The 19,857-nt window shown below is 41.8% G+C and overlaps 1 protein-coding gene across 14 annotated transcripts in view; it reads left to right on the forward strand.

Annotated features, from left to right (window-relative positions):
- epb41l2 (erythrocyte membrane protein band 4.1 like 2) overlaps positions 1-19,857 on the forward strand; it is a 99,332-nt gene that overhangs the window by 65,636 nt on the left and 13,839 nt on the right. For 6 of the 14 annotated variants that reach the window (XM_061901218.1, XM_061901215.1, XM_061901221.1 and 3 more), the window contains exons 8-18: positions 351-447; positions 519-643; positions 710-797; positions 1,384-1,536; positions 3,739-3,836; positions 3,918-4,090; positions 4,464-4,546; positions 13,185-13,235; positions 14,502-14,561; positions 19,233-19,400; positions 19,667-19,726. In XM_061901218.1, coding sequence (XP_061757202.1) covers positions 351-447; positions 519-643; positions 710-797; positions 1,384-1,536; positions 3,739-3,836; positions 3,918-4,090; positions 4,464-4,546; positions 13,185-13,235; positions 14,502-14,561; positions 19,233-19,400; positions 19,667-19,726 — 1,156 coding nt within the window. The other 8 variants (XM_061901225.1, XM_061901230.1, XM_061901229.1 and 5 more) reach the window with 7 other exon arrangements.

Consider the following 19,857-nt stretch of genomic DNA (forward strand, 5'->3'; position numbering starts at 1 on the left):
ACATTTTAAAGTGCATGCTGAGCTTTATATAGCTGGATGTGGGCCACTTATGATGCTTCAAATCCTTAAAAACGATACCAATAATTGACAAATTACAGACCCTGACAGTGATTGTTTTTTATAGACCACAACACCCCAGTGAAATAGGCAACACGCTGGGTCAGTAAGTAAAGGTGTTAATTGGAGCTTTTACGGTTTGCACCATCATACACAATTAGAGGTATGTTGTGGTTGTCTAGAAGAAAGCATTTGCAGTTTCAGCTTTGATGTTCTTGCAGAAACGATACTGCCATTAAAGGCACAAATAATAACATTTGCACTAAATAACTGGCAAACGTCTCCTTGTCAAGGTACCTGTTGTGTCTGCAGCTACGTGAAGATGTGGCATCAGGTCGACTACCCTGCTCGTTTGTCACTCATGCTCTGCTGGGCTCCTACACGCTGCAGGTACAGTGCACGTGCACTTAAAATGAGCGTACATGCATATTGTGTGACCCCTCCCTTTTCTGGGTCTGCAGGCAGAAATTGGTGACTACGAATCCGACCAACCTCGTCCTCTGGACTACATCAGCCAGCTGACTTTTGCCGCCAATCAGAGCAAAGAGATGGAGGAGAAGATTCTGGAGCTCCACAAATCCCACAAGTGAGGCCCTGCTATAAAAACACTTGAAATACAAATGAAGACATGTAAAACGAAATGTACTTGCAGGGGAATGACACCAGCACAGGCCGACTGCCAATTCCTAGAAAATGCCAAGAAGCTGTCCATGTACGGGGTGGACCTGCACCACGCTAAGGTACGGTTGCATCCACCCCTGCTACTCTGCTTTGACATTAGCACAGCCTCTTAACTAATGTGTGTGTCAGCTGTGCAAACATTGACCAGAGGCCATGGGAATAGTACTCATCTCCCCGCTGGGATGGCAGCCCATCAGCAGGCGCGTTCCCACGCGTAATGTCCACGGCATGGGAGTCCTTTAAATAGAAAATGGAGTACAGTCACTCACGTGATGAGGACAGTTTCTTGATAAATGGAAGCGATGGGTGCATTTATAACCTTTCTCAACTAAACAAAGTACTGGAAAGCAGAGATCAATGAGCTGCTAACAGCACAGAAAGGCCATGTGTGTATGTTTGTTTGTGATGTGTGTGTCTTTTATCCCACTTATTGCCACCCCCCTTCATTAGTTCTTCTCATGTGTTAACTTAGGCCTGGTCCTCAATACCCCACTGACCATTACCAGATGGCCTTGGACTTAAAAGCCTTGCTAGCCGTTAGCCTGTCTGCTAACCGCGTTATGTTGGATAGTACATGTTTCTGCAGGAATCAATAGTTGGTACTTTACGCTCAATCATTTTAATGCATCAATTTTGTCATTGCAGGACTGTGAGGGGGTGGACATCATGCTGGGAGTGTGTGCTAATGGACTCCTGGTCTACAAGGACAGGTTGCGGATAAATCGCTTTGCCTGGCCCAAAATACTCAAGATCTCCTACAAAAGGAACAACTTTTACATCAAGATCAGACCTGGAGAGGTGTGTACTCTGTGTGCTGTAACCTCTAATGGACAACGCGAAACACTGCTTGAGCTCCAATTGGATCTAAATCCCCAGAGGAAATAATGGCAATGAGAATGCTCTGTTCCATGGTCAAACCAAAGCAATATTTTTCGAGGAATCCAAATTCCAATCCACTTTATTTATACAGCACTATTAACAATCAACTTGTTTCGAGAGTGCGGCACATAAAAAACTACAAAAAGTAATGTAAAATAAAAATAACAATATAAGAAATAATCAAATCAATTAAAAAGAAAACTATAATAATATAATAATGATAATAATAACACTAAAGATAAGTAAAAAGTCAATCAATAAAATGGGATAAAACAATAAAAGACATAGAGGACCTCATAATTGAAAGAAACAAAAGTGGGTTTTAAGACGAGACTTTACACATTAAACAGTAAAGGCCATTCTGACATGAGCGGGCAGAACATTCCATAGTTTAGGGCCCACACCAGAGAATGCCCTGTCTCCCCTCGTCTTAAGTCTCGTCTCATGCGCCACAAGTTTGAACTGGCCCTTGGACCTCAAAGCACAAACTGGAGCATACATTTGAATAAGGTTCGTGATGTACTTTGAGGCCAGTCCATTCAAATCTTTAAAAAAACAGTAGCATTTTTAAGCCAATTCTAAAACAATCAAGGAACCGATGCAAGGAATTGCCACAGAGTTCTGGACCAAAAGTGATTTATAGTTGTCAAGAAGTGATGAGATAAAAGTTTGCGTGACCTGTTCAAATTGTTGAAAAGACAAAAAGATTTGATCTTTGGAGAAGATGATAAAAACATAATTTTTAACAACGCCTTTGATTTGTTTGTCTAACTTAAAACTAAAAGGCTGGAAGTTGTTGGATGTACAGAGCTACTAAAAAAAATCCTAGTCTAGCAGAGGGTCACTGTTACCGAGCAGCACAACTTCAGTGTTTCCCTTGTTTAAAACTTAAAAAAATCTGAGGTCATACAGAGATCGGATTGGACTGCCACAATCTGGCAGTCCGATACCCTATACTCTCTTAAGTCAGGGGTTGGCAAACCTTTTGGCTCAGGGGCCACATTGGCTTTTGAAATTTCACAGACGGGCCAGGTGAGCACATGATGCATTTCAAAGCATATCATATCTGTTGGAACTAAGAGTAGGCATCTCAAACATGGACAATTTAATCATAATTCAGCTTTTTTCAACAATATCATATCAGAAAATCAAAGAACCATAAAAATGGTATTGAAGGGTTAACACTTACATTCTCTTTTAGACGAGCAGTGTTGTTGATCACCCTTTGTTGCCAGTGCGCCCAAGTCTAGTATCAGTTTTATTGTGGCAATTGTCAAAACAGATCTTTGCTCAATTCTTTTTTAATGTTTGGTGGGCCGGATTAAAGGCACCAATGGGCCGAATGTGGCACCCCTGCTCTAAGCACTCCCCACGGGACTTTCTGAGGCACACGGTCAAATGCCTTTTCCAAATCCACAAAACACATGCGGACTGGTTGGGCAAACTCACATGCACCCATAAGGATCCTGCCGAGAGCAGAGAACTTATCTACAGTTCCACGACCAGGACACAAACCACGCTGCTCCTCCTGATTCCGAGCTTCAGCCATCCGGCGTAGCGTCCTCTCCAGTCTACCTGAATAGACTTTACCGGAAAGGCTAAGGAGTGTGATCCCGCAATAGTTGGAAAACACAATGTCTGGTTCCCCTCTTTAAATAGAGGAACCACCAGCCCTGTCTGCCAATGCAGAGGCCCCACCCAATCAGGCTTTGATGTCTTTTAAGCACTCGAGTAGATGTTGAAGGGGGGTACGGTTGTTATTAGAGATTAGAAAATATTAGGCAGTCGTCTGCATAAAAATTATAATAGATTCCACGCTTTTTAAATATTTCACCAAGTGGGAGGATGTAAGGGGCAAACAGGATGGGCCAAATAACTGATCCTTGGGGGACCCCACTGAACGAAGTAGAGTCTCCCAATCTTGTACAGAGTGTTTTAAGTAACACTGTGATGTCTTAACTATCATATAAATGTAAAAATAAGTTAACCGCCGTTATTATTAAAACAGAAAAAACTGATCCACAGTGTGGAGGTTCCATTCCGCTGTGCACTACTTGTCCCATGCATTCATTGTGCATTGTTATTGAAGCTAACTAGTTTTTTTTTCTTATTCCTGTAAAGACGGAGCAGTTTGAGAGCACAGTGGGATTCAAACTCCAGAATCATCGCTCAGCCAAAAGGCTGTGGAAGGTCTGCGTGGAGAATCACAGTTTCTTCAGGTAAAAAAAAAACATTCAGAACTACTCTGAGAAACATAATTGTGATGTACCACTATCACGTCTGTCCATTTCATTTCTTAGACTTAACGCTCCAGAACAACCTCCCAAGGCCCGCTTCCTGACTCTGGGCTCTAAGTTCCGTTACAGCGGACGCACGCAGAACCAAACGCGCATGGCCAGCACCCTCATAGACCGCCCGGCGCCCGCTTTTGAACGCACCTCATCGAAACGCATCAGCCGTAGTTTAGACGGAGGTAAAACACACAGAAAAATGCACTATGTTTCACTGTCTGACCAGATACAGGAAATAGCTGTAGCTTTGTTCCGGAAATAGTTGTAGTTGTTTCCTGTGCCACAGAGGAGAGAAAAGAGTGTAAAGAAAGAAAATAATTGTGTGTGTTGTTAATACAACACACGCAACTTAAATATTTTATAGCAAATAGACAGACATATTTGTGTTTAATCTTATTTAATCGTGTATTGTGAAACAGCACACACCTGATAAATGCTGTTTCTAGCTCTGACTATCCCTGTGTGACACTCCCCCCTGCTGGCTTCCATTATCCACTACAGTATTCTTTATGTTTTTAATGTCTGTGTTTATTGTGTGTTTTGCTTCTTTCTCAGCTCCAATGATCAGCATAACAGATACCAGCAGGGAGGCTGAGAACGGACACGAGCCTCACCTGGAGCTCCACTCTGACTCCAAGGTGTGTTTACCTTCCATGATATGCAGCGCACTCTTCGTCACGAAATTCACTGAAAAATAGTGTTGGAGTCATCTTGTTAGAAAGTCTATTTGTAACATTTTTGTGTGTGTTGAAGAGATCTGTACGAGTCGGCCGGTTTCTCCCCATTTGTAGGTGGATTGCAACATGAGACCAGAACTACACACTTGCCTCTAAAAGTGTGTTGTCATGTTTTCAATGTCAATTTCTGCTGCTGCAGCCTTTACCAGTTCAGCCTGGCGAGTTGGCGCCACATTTCTTAGCACAGGCACAGGTTGACTGCATATACATTATACATATTGTTTATGCATGCCTCTTGTCTAAGCCCCCGTTCCCTCTCCTTTCTCATTTTTAACACTTTTTCCCCTTCAACACACACACACACAGCCCAGCATTCTTTCCACACTTCTGTTATAGGTTGTGACAGTAGTCAGGTTTCCATCCATGTATGATGATACACTTTATTCTATTTTAGATTCCTTTTAATTATTTTTCTGAGGTGCACTATGTAATATTGTATTGGAAGGGTGTTTGCCTTGATGCTTCAATTCAGACAGTAAAAAGTAATTTTATGAAGCCCTACACCACATTCTAAACTATAAAATTGCATGTACTATTAGATGGTGTGTTGCGAGTGATCTACTAAGACTGTGTTTACAACTGATAACAAATGCAAACATTGGCCCAGACCGCCCTATATAAATGAGGTTTTTGCGTTTACTCACGGCTTTCACCTTGGAGACACTCATTAACTGCACAATCATGTTGTCGTGCTCCTTCCTACCTGTGGCATTTTGTTGTTTTCTGAGCATTTAAGAGGCAGTCCTGCAGTGCATCTTCAATTGAACCTCACTTTTTTAGTGCGAGTGTGCGTTGGAAATGCAGTGCTTATTACACAAGTGTTGTTAATATATAAAAAAAACGAACGTCATTAAAAAACACCAGCAGACACCAAAACACATAAATTAAATTAATTTTATTCAGAAAGATTACATAGGACTGAACTGTAAAGCGATCACCTCCTTTCTCACAGCCATTTCTGCGCAACTCCCCCGTTTGCACATTCTTTCAAGGTGTACTAAATATCGACACAAAACAGCTGCGGCAGAGCTGTTTTAGTCTTGATAGATTACACTGCATGTGCTAATTAATGATCCATTCATCCAACTATCCGTTTTCTCTTGCTTATCCGAAGTCGAGTCGCAAGCCTATTCAGAGAAGCCCAGACTTCCCTCTCTCCGGCTACTTTGTCCAGCTCTTCCCGGGGGATCGTCAGGTGTTCTCAGATCAACTGGTAGACATAGTCTCTCCGCTGTTTCCTGGGTCTTACCTGTAGTCTCCTATCGGTTGGACGTATTCTAAATACTGCCCCAGGGAGACATCCGGGGGGTGTAATGCCAGAGCCACCTTATCTGGCTTCTCTTGATGTGGAGGAGCAGCGGCTTTGCTCTAAACTCCTCCCGGATGAGAGAGCTTCACACCATCTGTAAGGGAGAGCCCCGCCCCCTGATGGGGGAAACTTATTTTGGCAGCTTGTACCCGTCATCTTGTCCTTTTGGTCATAACCCAAAGCTCATAACCATGGGTGAGAATAGGAAATGTAGATCGACCGGTATATTTAGTGGTGTGCTTTCCGGCTAAGCTCCTTTGTCACCATGACGGACGGATGCAGGGTCCACATTACTGCAGACGCTGCACCGATCTGCTTGTTGATCTCACGATCCACTCTTCACTCACTCATGAAAAAGAAACCAGAGCTACTTGTACTATTCAATTTGGAGCAAGATGCTGTCCCCAACCCGGAGATGGCACTTTACCCTTTGCCAGACGAGAACCATGGACTTGGACTTAGAAGTGCTGGTTTTCATCCTAGTCGCTTCACACTCTGCTGGTGAAACAAACAAGTGAGAGCTGAAGATCCTGGCCAGATGAAGCTATCAAGGACACATCATCTGCAAAAAGCAGAGACATAATCGTGCCACCACCAAACAAGAACCCATCAATACCCTGACTGTGCCTAGAAATTCAGTCCATGAAGGTTATAAACAGACAAACACAGTAGTCCTGGCGGAGTCCATCCCTCACTGAAAACGGGTCCAACTTACTGTCGGCAATGCGGACCAAGCTCTGACACTGATCATACAGAAATCGTACCGCTAAAATCAGGCAGTCCGATACTTCATACTCTCTGAGCACTCCCCACAAGACTTTCCGAGGGACACGGTCGAATGCCTTCTCCAAGTCCGCAAAACACATATAGGCTGGTTTGGCAAACTCCCATGCACCGTCAAGGATCTTACCAAGATTACAGCGTTAGTCCACAGTTCCAAGACCAGGACGAAAAACCACACTGCTTCTCCTGAATCCACGGTTCAACTAACACCTAAATAAACCTTATCGGAAAGGCTGAGGAATGGGATTGCACGATAGTTGGAATACGCCCTCTGGTTCCTATCTTTTAATAGAAGAATCATCATCTCAGTTCGCCAATCCGGAGGCACCACCCCGGATGTCCACGCAATGCTGCAGTGTCTATTTAACCACGACTATCCCACCGCATCCATAGCCATAAAGAACTCTGGGTGGATCTCATCCACCCGGGCCCTTGCCACCAAGGAGCTTTTTCATTACCTCAGCAACCTCAGCCCCTGAAATAGGAGAGCCCACCACAGAGTCCAAAGGCACTGCTTCCTCATTTAAAGACATGTAGGTGGGATTAAGGAGGTCTTCGAAGTATTCCTTCCCCCAGTCTACAACATCCACATTTCCCAGAGGTCAGCAGCACATTGTCCCCACTATACACAGTGTTGACAGTCTCTTCCGAACAGCTACAAATCTTTTCTCCATGGCTTCGCCCAACTCCTCTAATTTCCAAGTTTTTGCCTTTACGACCGCCAAAGCCGCACACTCTTTGGCCTGTCGTTACCTGTCCGCTGTGTCCTGTGTCCATTAGCCAAAATGACACGTTAAGAATTGGTGGTAATCCCAGAACATGCTGGTGCACACCATGACAAGCACCGACAATCTTGCGGCCATCTTGGCTGCCTCGACAACAGAGGCAAGGAACATGGTTCACTCTGACTAAGTTTTCAGCACCTGACTCTTAACATGTCAAAGTTCTTCTGGAGATGGGAATTGAAACTCTCTCCGATATCTGTTTGGCATCCTTCAATGGTGATCGTTTGAAAGCTCCACCCGTTCTTCACCCAAGTCTCCAAAACATGAAACTGCAAATCTGATGACCCAACCATAAAGTCAATCATTAAACTTTGACCTATGGTGTCCTGGTGCCAAGTGAACAAAATGGTAAATGGGTTATACCGGTACTTGTATAGCGCTTTTCTACCTTCAAGGTACTCAAAGCGCTTAGACACTATTTCCACCTTCACCCATTCCCACACACATTCACACACTGATGTTGGGATCTGCCATGCAAGGCCCTAACCACGACCCATCAGGAGCAAGGGTGAAGTGTCTCGCTCAAGGACACGACGGTTGGTAGAAGGTGGGGATCGAACCAGGAACCCTCAGGTTGCTGGAACGGCCCCTCTTCCAATTGCACCACGCCGTCCCCAAAAGACACCCTTTTGAACATGGTGTTTATTATGGACAATCTGTGACGATCACATAAGTCTAATAACAAAACATCACTCTTGTTTAGATCCAGGCAGCCATTTCTCCCTATCACACCTCTCCAGGTACCACATTAGAACAGGGGAATCACCAAAGAGAACTCTCTACAGTATTCACTCTAGGTACTCCAAAAAGGGCGGGTACTCTCAGCATGAATAATTATATTTTAATTTTGTCGTCCCAGTATCATGGCCGTTCTGACAACCATTCTACATTCTGCATATTCATGAAGACAGACACGCTAAATAGATTATGTTCCTTATTTTGTGCACTTAAGACACACAAACCTCTAGTAGATCAGTTTGCACATGTTTTATTACACACAAACCTGTAGTGGATCAGACCCGTAGGGTGCCTCCAAAAAATAATAAATGATGCCTCAGTGTGTGCCGCACTCACTTGCTGTATTGACAATGCACTGATGTGTGTGTTTCATAATTTTGCCATCTGCTGGGATAAAAAAAGTTGCCACTTTGAATAATTAGCATTTAAACTTTTTGTTATTTTTAAACAAATAACTGTGCTGTGGGAATATGAAATGTAGGACTCTGGTCACTGAGTCAAGTAGTAAAGAGGAAAATAACATTTATCTTATTTGGTTCTGCAAGATCAAAATGATCCAAACGCGGCACGCCACACCTCCGGCTTCTTTCAGTATGAGCAGTCACTTGTGAGCCGAAATAAGTTGATGATAAGTTTAGTGCGTCACAGTCAAATGAGACTACAGTTGTATCGGTCACATATTTTTTTCTTTAAGTGACACAAACAACGAAGTATCGAGGGACACAGCATCATCCTTGAGTTTCATATTGCATCGTTGCTTTAATATCAACCTGTCACTACCAAAAAGCGGTACTGAAAAACTTGATCCACTTCCGACAAATACACTGTAACTCGTCTGCACATGTCCACTGTAATATATGCCATATATCACATACAACAATGCAACATTAGCAACACTAGCATGGCTATGTGAGATAAAGGGCTAAGATTACATGTGTCCAGCCACATCATGCTACTGTAGATTAGCATGTTTTCTGAAGAAAACATGATCCGTCTTACAATTCACTTGTATGTACAGTTGAAGGAGTAATAAATGGCAAAGCTATAGGTTTTGTTTTAAAATGTGCAGCAAAGCCTGGGGAAGGAGAATTTTTGTTCATGGAATCCCGTAACCTGAAAGTCAGTATGTGAGTGCGTGTTCTTTCAAAAGTAGAGCAAATAAGCAAGTGAGATGATACAAATTCTCTACGTTAGGTGCTCATAAAGCAGCGCTTAAAAATCACTTCAGCAGAAGTCAAAACCTTTAACACAAAACCATCATAGAGTGCAGGGTTTCTACTTAATATAACTGAATGTGGCGCACCGCAACGGCAATAGCATAGCCGCTACACCTTGAAAATAAAGTTTTTTTAACGTGAAAACAAATTAGAGTAATATAATGTATTGTAGCCTCCAGAAGAAGTCACACGGAGTCAGACACTGTTTTTAATTTTTATTGCAAATATCATGCTAACAAATGTTATACACAATTCCAACAGGTTTTGCCTTCCCGCATCCGCCATCCTAGTCACTGCCGTTGTGTCCTTGGGCAAGACACTTTACTCACCTGCTCCCAGTGCCACCCACACTGGTTTAAATGTAACTTAGATATTGGGTTTCACTATGTAAAGCGCTTTGAGTCACTAGAGAAAATCGCTATATAAATATAATTCACTTCACTTCACTTCCTGTGCAAACACTTAAATCTCCTTGCTTCCCAGACACACAACAACATTACCTTATTCTCCCCCAATCTGCTGTCAGGCACGGATGTTGTGTTTCTAAAATTACCATCAAATCAAAACCACACATATGTAATACATTACCACCAACAGCTCGTTACAGTATTAATGGACATATGTATAGCCTATTATGTGTGCACTATTGACCAATAAACTCGATAAAAGACTTTATTCACCAAAAACAGCGCTGCCGAAACCGCATGTAAACAAAACGCACACGATGGTCTGGAGCATTGTCAGCATGTCTGCGATGTGGACGTAGTTTTAATATATATCCCAGATTTACCCACGCACAGTTATTTACAAAATATCAAATATTAAGAGGACGGTAGCGGCTTTTAAGGAGAGAAAGTTCAACTGGAGCAGCAGCGCAAAGCAAGTGTGACATAATGCTTGCTGCAGCTTGCTTTTCGGCAGGGACATCGAGCGACAGAAGTAGCGTCTCTAAACACAAGTACTATCCATAACGACACCAAAGAAAGATGCTAGATTTGTTGTAAGTCGTTTTTATTGACAAAGTCATTAAATGTCCCTAGACACAATTCTCAACAAAGTACATCGTACAATTTGCAGCAACAATTGAAAATATGGATAAACGATACACAAATATATGTTAATTAATAAGAATAGGTTTGTTTTTAAATGTATGTATATAAGTTTTTTAGCCTTTTTAAAGAAAACCATATGATTTTAGCGGATTATGCAAATTATGTGATGACATCATGGTGAACACACCTTCACCGCCACAGGCATTTTGGCAATCTAGGTAAAACTCTGCAGTGTAATCCTTACCTTCCAGAAAAGGTTAATCCGGTGCATACTTTTGCTGCCAATGTGTGGAAACCTGATTGCTAGCTGCACTGAGCTCTACCCTGCTGTGCTCACATTTAACCTTATTTGTGTTGTTGTTGTTGTTTCACTAACTAATGTTGTGTCTCTTTCCCTTCTCTCTTTTTTCCCTTCACACACATTTTATTATCGCCATGTCACACTCGCATGCTAATTTTTGACACAAATGTACCGTTTTTTAAATTTATTTTAAATCTTCTTTAAACTTGTTTTACCTTTTCCATCTTGGCTCTTTCATTTGGTTTGCTCGCTCGACCAGTCAATGTTCATGTTTCCTTTCTCCTTCTCCTCTTCATCCTCGCTCTCCTCCATCCCCCCGTCACTCGACTCCATTTCCGAGCTCGACCACGGCTTGTCCGACATCTCCGAGGACGGCGATCTCGCAGACGATGCGGCTGCCTTAAGCGACTGCTTAGAGCCGCCATTAGTGGGCATCGAGCACCTTGCAAACAAACAAAGCCCTCCTTCCTTGTCGCCGGTCACTCATCGCCCCTTGACACATGCCTCAGAGCTTTTGGTTACAGAGGATTGTAATGAAATCAGAGCGTCCAGATCACTGATCTGGCTGAGAGGTGTGGTCAAGTACGTCTTTGTAGTGCTCGGGTTTTGCTCGGTGTTGGGACGCACTAAGCTCACCAAGAAGCGATTTCTAGATCTGACACAGAGGTTGCGTTTGTTTCCCCTCACTGTGTCGCAGTCAGCCAGCAAAGTAAAGGTTTTTATAATCACCAAAGCTAAAAGTATGGCTGCCAGCGCCGCTGTGGCAAGACTGCGCCAACTTGTAAGCAACCTGGGGTCAAAGTGGATTCGGTTACGTGAGATGTTCTCCTGCAGTCTGCAAGCCAGGTTGGGCAGACAACCATGTTTGCCTCTCATCACTCGCCATCCTCCCCCTTTTTCGGCCCTTTGTGACCGCCCCGCTGTGCCGTCGACTCTCTGGTACGGCTCCCTAGGCGAATCTGTGCACCGCCGCCTCTCCAAGCCCTCCCCTTTCCTCCTACCCTGCCTCCTAGTTGTCTTCTTGCTGGCCGTCATGTTGACAGCGAGCCGCTCTCTGCTCCTGGCCTTAATTTTGGCCACGCCCCTTGGCCTGACTCTCTGCTATCTGGAGAAGATGGTCTCCGGCCGACGAAGGGCTGTGACAGAAAAGGATGGGTTCAAGCGGGACACCTTCCTCCTCACGAACACACAAACCTCCCCGCGCGTCAGGCGTCACACGAGGACGCAAGAGATGTGCGACCCTGCGGCGTGAAGCATCCACACACCCACCAGTTTTATTGTTTTGACCCCTCTGTATGTCACCCACCTCCCCTAATGCTGCCATCTCTTGATCCTCGTTGGTCCCTTTTCCTTTTCCAGCCCACGCAGATATTTAGATATTTACAGAACATAGGAACATAAATGTTATATTAATGAGATTATATGTATTATAATTGAATAGACAGATTATGTACAGAAAAGATTTACAGTAAATACAATTATAAATGTAGTGAGAGAGCACATGCATTACAGTATTTTCTCTCATAGTAGCCTCTACTCTAATGGATGCCGTGCCCCAGATAATTGCTGCCTGCATGGTCTAAAAGTTGTAAAAAGACACATAGCCGTCACCATTTTTAGTGATGACATTTTGACTTTTACAGTGCAGCTATAGATATATTCGAGTAGAAGCTGCACTTGGCAACAAATCATAGCTAAGCGATCACGTTTTTGGCACTTAAAAGCATACCGTCACCCTGTTAAGATCATCGCCTAACTAATTTTTTCAAGTTTTTCAGGAAACATAAAAAACTTCACCAAAACTTAACATACTTGACATAGACCATTATCTTAACGGGGTAAAAAAAAAAAAAAGTCACATAATTTGATTAATTGAGGACGTATGCGACTTTACCATAGGTGGCCAGCGTCATGAGGATTTAGGCGAATTTTGACAAAAAAATTACTTAGGCGATTATTTTAACAATGTGACCATACCCTGCTTACACACGCTTACACACAAACTGATTCATGTTTGTGTATTTATCATCCCTGGCGAACTACATTGTTGCCGTCCCACATACTTTTTATTTTGCACATTTACATGCTGTTTTTCTGGAGTGGACCTCAGATAAATCGATGCCTTATTTGAATCTTTTAATTGCATCATGAATTTGCAGACAAGCCCATTAAAGCCTTCAAACATAACACAGCGTACGTTTATACAGTCAGGACATTATTTGCTCCCTAGGGCCAACACTGATATTAACTTGAGACAACGGTTTTCCCCCTTATCCATTTCACTCATCATTCACTTTTTTGGTGCCGCTTCATTATCTTATTTATCACCATTGCTACGGCGAACGCTACCAAAGGTTAAGGAGGCGGACTTGAGCCCTGGCAGTGTGGAAGCCACGCCCGCCCAGGTCTGTAGTGGGTTGTCTTTACCTTTACCCAGCATGCTTTGCTTGCTGAGTTTTGAAAACATGCAACATGAAGTTCATGTTGGTGGTCCAGTGGATTTGGCTGTATGGCGCTAGCCTAATGACACAGAATCACATTTCCATCAGATCAAATCTGCAATCTACAGGGATTTTAATTACACCATTAAAATTGACTCATTTGTCCTCATTAGGGTTGTCCCGATTTGTACCGATATCAGAAAAAAAAAAGTATTAGATTATATCGGCTCACTTCTAAATTCTCCAATATAAGCTATGGTACAAGTAGTTCTACTTATGTAAAGCTGGATAACTAAAATCTAAGGTGGGGTTTTTCTTGTATTTTAGTCAAGTCATTTACAAAAGGTAAACATGGTAAACTATAGGCTACTAGGAGGTAGCAGCTACACAACAGCTGAGCACACAATAGCACAAGCTAGACAGTCATAGGTAATATGTGTCCTTATTTAAACAATATTGCAGACTAAAACAGCACAATTTTCAATACAAACAAAATATCAAATAATTATAATAGCATATTAATTACACATACAAAGTCTGGAAAGCAAGCGCAAACAGAAAGTATCTACTACCTAACATGTCTGCCTCCTACAATTTACTTCATGAGTTTAACTTAATTATTTATTGTGGCAAATAGGTGTCGCAAAAAACAATTACTACTAAAACTTCAACTTAAAGTACCTAGCTTTACTTGATCAATCTTTTTTGTAACATTTCAGACTACAAAATAAAAGTATGTAAGATATTTGCTGATATTGTTTCGGGTCAAAATTAGTATTGGCTAATACTCGAGGCTCCAGCATCGGTATGGTATTGGAAGTAAAACAGTTGTATTGGGACAACCTTAGTCCTCATATTTAAAGTATGCATTTGAATAATTGCTTCACATTTGAATTGCAGAATGGACCTGATGGTAAAAATCACTCCTAAAAGTGCACTTTGACCTTGAATCTTCTGTTTGAAGCGCTGCTCTGCGTTTGCATACTAGTGTGCTTTATGTGGGTGTAAGCTGTGTGGTCTGTTTGTAAATTGCTGTCCTTTGTGGTGATTTTAATGTATTTTTATTTTCTTTCTCAATCATGTTTGTTTTGTCATTAATTTTATTTTATTGTAGTACTTATATTTTTATATCATTATTATTATTAATAGTTAATTTAATTAACATTTTTAAGCACATTAACTTATTTTTCCCTCCCCCATTTCTACTTTTGCTGTATGTCCGTCCTCTAGAGTCCAGGGAGAGTGCGGGGGGATAATATTTATGTGAGGCACAGTAAATTGATGTTAGAGGTTTGTACTGGCGTCGTGTTTGATTGCTCAATCTGAATCAGATCAATCTATCGCATATTTCTGTGTGCCACCGACGCCATCGGACCTTGTCACTTCTTTCCTTGCAGCACTCTCAGGCTCTTGTTTGCATGCCCACCATCTTTATCCGCATCCGTTTTGGTTTTTGCTGCTGCAGCTGCTGATGTTGTTGTTGTTGTTGTTGTAGTTGTGGCATACAATGGTACAAAATTCACACAGCAGCCCTTCTGACAAGCTAAATTATATACCCACAATTGTCAATACACCCACATTCAAAGTATTTTTATGATCTTGTATACCCTCTTTGGGGACAACACCAGTAAACATATACATACTCTAGAGTAGTCAGTGTCCAGCTTGTATGGCAGTATACATTTACTATCTACAAACTCCGTTTCCATATGAGTTGGGAAATTGTGTTAGATGTAAATATAAACGGAATACAATGATTTGCAAATCATTTTCAAGCCATATTGAGTTGAATATGCTACAAAGGTAACATATTTGATGTTCAAACTGATAAACATTTTTCTTTCTGCAAATAATCATTAACTTTTGAATTTGATGCTAGCAACACGTGACAAAGAAGTTGGGAAAGGTGGCATTAAATACTGATAAAGTTGAGGAATGCTCATCAAACACTTATATGGAACATCCCACAGGTGTGCAGGCTAATTGGGAACAGGGGGGAGCCATGATTGGGTATAAAAGCAGGTTCCATGAAATGTTAATTAATTCACAAACATGGATGGGGCGAGGGTCACCAATTTGTAAGCAAATTGTCGAACAGTTTTAGAACAACATTTCTCAACGAGCTATTGCAAGGAATTTAGGGATTTTACCATCTACGGTCCATAAAATCATCAAAATGTTCAGATAATCTGGAGAAATCACTGCATGTAAGCGATGATATTACGGACCTTTGATCCCTCAGGCGGTACTGCATAAAAAACCGACATCAGTGTGTAAAGGATATCCCTACATAGGCTCATGAACACTTCATAAAACCAATGTCAGTAACTACAGTTGGTCACTACATCTGTAAGTGCAAGTTAAAACTCTGCTATGCAAAGCAAAACCCTTTTACCCATTTGGGCCCAAGCTCATCTAAGATGGACTGCTGCAAAGTGGACAAGTGTTCTGTGGTCTGACGAGTCCACATTTCAAATTATATTTGGAAACTGTGGATGTGGTGTCCTCCGGATCAAAGAGGAAAATAACCATCCGGATTGTTATAGGCGCAAAGTTCAAAAGCCAGCATCTGTGATGGTATGGGGGTGTATTAGTGCCCAAGGCATGGGTAACTTACGAATCTGTGAAGGCACCATTAATGCTGAGTGGTCCATACAGGTTTTTTAGCAACATATGTTGTCATCCAAGCAAAGTTATCATGGACGCCCCTGCTTATTTCAGCAAGACAATGCCAAGCCACGTATTACAACAGCGTGGCTTTGTAAAAAAAGAGTGCGGGTACTTTCCTGGCCCGCCTGCTGTCCAGACCTGTCTCCCATCAAAAATGTGTGGCGCATTATGAAGCGTAAAATACGACAGCGGAGACTCAGGACTGTTGAACAACTGAAGCTCTACATAAAACAAGAATGAGAAAGAATTCCACTTTCAAAGCTTCAACAATTAGTTTCCTCAGTTCCTAAACATATTTTGAGTGTGGTTAAAAGAAAAGGTGATGTAACACAGTGGAGAACATGCCCTTTCCCAACTACTTTGGCACGTGTTGCAGCCATGAAATTTTAAGTTAATTATTATTAACGTCAGTCTACCCCAGGGCAGCTGTGGCTACAGATGTAGCTTACCACCACCAGGTGTGAATGAATGATGGGTTCCCACTTCTCTGTGAGCGCTTTGAGTATCTAATAATAGAAAAGCAGGATAGAAATCTAATCCATTACTATTATTATTATTATTAAATAGCCGACAACACAACTATTGGCAAGGAACAATTACTCCAATTACAATACTTACCTTAACGTGATGAATAGTTTGATATAAAGCTAGATATAGAGGTAGATAGGTAGATATACATCATATTTGAATAGATGAATAAATATATATTTTATTGATCCTATGGGCCTCCACAAGTGCTACGGGCACCATGGAGCTGTGGTTCATTGTGGGTAAACAACAAGGAGAGTAACATAAGAAGCACAGACACCAACATGACACGTGTCTTAATGAGGAGGATGAAGGCGATGTGGTGTCTTTTTTACACTTGAACACATGTAATTAGGAAGAAGGAAGGAAGGTAAAAAAGTGTGTAACATCTAGTTGTTACATCAGTGATGTCCTTACAGAGAAGTAGGAGATGATTCCAGTAACATGTTCTAATCAATTTTCTTTAGTGTTTAGCCAGTGTTAGATAAAAATAATCATGTAAGATGCTCACACTATTTGGACATGTTGACTGGATAGAACATATATACAAGCTGTACACTGTGTACTGTATTCTAAAGTATATCCAAGTTTGCTTTCTTGTCCCTTGAGAGGATCTCATAATACAATAGTTTCTAAAAAGTGACTCGTGGTGACTTTAGTTAGATACTGTACACATGAAGATAATTCAAATGTACCATCAAGGTTCTTCTACTATTGCACAATTGAACAGAAGATGAATGGCTGCTTTGTGGCCAGACACGTGCATGAACTGTGCATGTGGAATGCCGTTTTAGGCCTCAGTGTTGATTATGCCTTTGAAAGGTTTTGCCTTGCCTAACCCTGACTAACCCCGCCTCCACAACGTCCACACGGAAGGTTCCTTCTTCCTGTTTTAAGATGATTGTTTGACCCGTGTGTTTTGGTAACATACTAAAACCAACCTATGCAACATTGGGGTGATAAGAGTGTGGAGACATGATCCTGGACATGTAGGTCAAGTGTCAACACAGTCTTTGTCTCACTGAATCAGAAGTAAGTTCATGTGATCATATGACTCAACACCTCCATGTTGTTGAATAGTTATGCTGGTAAGACCAAGTAAGGAGGAAATGGAGTTGCCTTGTTTCACTGTAGCCACACACACACAGACCTACGCACATTGCATCAAGACTCAGTGTATGGCTGCAGTGAATCATGGAGTCCTTCTTGACATTGTAATTAACAGCCTAAAAGGGGTGTCCAAAGTGTAGCCCGGGGGCAGCTTGATCTTTTTTCTATTGGCCCACAGAATATTAAAAACCAAACAATTAAGCAATGATAAAATGCCTGTTAAAAATATATACTAAAGCGCATAAAAGCATAATGTAATGAAAAATGGTTCAATGTTAAAACATATAATTAAGGGCGTCCTGATCCGATATTGATTCAGAAAAAACAAATACGTGATTATGTGTGCTAGAAAGTAAAATATGTGATATAATATCCGATGCAAGCAATCCTGCAGCGTGTTTACTTGTGGAAAGCTGAACAGCCAGTTAACATCTAATTGTCTTCCAATAAGCCCACAGGGTTGGTCTTTTCTTGTATTTTAGACAAGTATTTTACAAAATGTAAACCTAGTAGGCTACAGGCTACTACGAGCCAGCAGCTAGCACACAAGATAGACATACAGTATACGTGTCCCTAACTGAACAAAATTTTAGTCTAAAATATCACATTCGTCAATATAAACAAGTATCAAATAATTATCGTTACATATTACTTACACATACACAGTCTCCAAGGAAGAAACATATTGGAAAGTATCCAGTAACAAATGTGTCTGCATCATTCAACTTAAAGCATTATGAGCTAAACTTAATTTGTTATGGTAGCCATTATGTGTCGTCAAAAAAAACAAAAAACAATTACCACTTCACATTAATTTAAAGACAGCATAAGTACATTCTAGAAACGTAATAATAAAGTAGGTTACTGTTTTTCTTACCTATCATTGTCCTCTGTTTGACAAATTTCACTCGATCAAACGTTTTGTAACATTTGACGCTACAAAATAAAAGTATGTATGATTCCTGCTGATATTGGGGTTGTGTGACTTGGTTGGTTGAGCGGCCGGACCAGCCACCTAAGGGTTTCAAGTTTCACTGCCATTGTGTCCTTGGGCAAGATACCTTACCCACCTGCTCGCAGTGCCTCTCGCCCTGGTTTAAATGTAACTTAGATAATGGGTTTCACTATGTAAAGCGCTTTGAGTCACTACAGAAAAGCGCTATATAAATATAAAGCACTTCACTTCATAAATTGTTTCGGATCGATATCGGTATTGGCCAATACTCGAGGCTCCAATATCGGTATCAACTCAGAAATTAAAAAGTTGTATCGGACAGTCCTATTAATCATAATAATAATAATGTTATTACATTTTGCCACCTACTGTACAACACAAGGCTGACATGCAGGCTGCTTTTTCTGTAATTAATTTTAATGTTATGTAAATGTATGTAACATCTTATCAGATCAACATTGATTGCTTTTAACCTGCTAACAAAATAAAACATTTCAAAATGGCAACAAATCCTCCGATTTTTAATTCAGCCCTCGGTGGAAAAAGTTTGGACACCCCTGACATGACAGTTCCGATGACCAAACGTTCTCACCCGTCCCTCTCTTTGACCCCTCCCCCTCCCACCTGTCCTCCCTTACCTCCCTCATACATTTAAACCTAACCTCCTCCTCCTCCTTCCTCCACTCACCTTTCATCAGGACCACGATAAGACCCAAGATGAGGTACTGAAACACCAGGCTAGCGTTAGCGAGCTAAAGCGCTCCTTTATGGAGGCGCCGCCCCCCGCCCCTCCTCAGCTCAACCTGTGGGAGAAGCATCTCACCTCGTCTCCGGCCACGGCGACGCGTGTCCAACAGCAGACAGTGGTACGTCTTGCCTGGGGACTCCTCCTTACCTTTCCATTCTCTAGCTCCGGTCACATACTGTGTAGACGAAGGGATGCTTTGTGGTCGATGAACAAAGATAGATTCCTCGTCATTTTTTTTTTTTTTTTTACATGTTACTGTATCTTTGTTTGCGACGTCTCTCTTCTGCACCGTCCTGATGCTGCGGCATAAGCGTGGATGAAATGTTGTTGGTGATGATGTGTTGGTGAATTGACATGTGCGACGGCTGCTTGTGTGTGACACAGGTCCTTGAGGAGGAGGCCGCCGGCGCGGCTGATAACTGCGACGCCAAAGAACCTGCCAAGGTGCTCTAACGTCACTTGCTCTCTCCGCCCATTCAGCTTCACGGTGTCCTCCATCCCTCTTTCATGTTGTCTTTTACTTCCACAGTGGAACATTTCTTCATATTCCCTAGCTTTTTTTTTCCATATTTTAA

Source organism: Nerophis ophidion, linkage group LG05 (assembly GCF_033978795.1).
Source record: "Nerophis ophidion isolate RoL-2023_Sa linkage group LG05, RoL_Noph_v1.0, whole genome shotgun sequence".
NCBI classification, from domain to species: domain Eukaryota; kingdom Metazoa; phylum Chordata; class Actinopteri; order Syngnathiformes; family Syngnathidae; genus Nerophis; species Nerophis ophidion.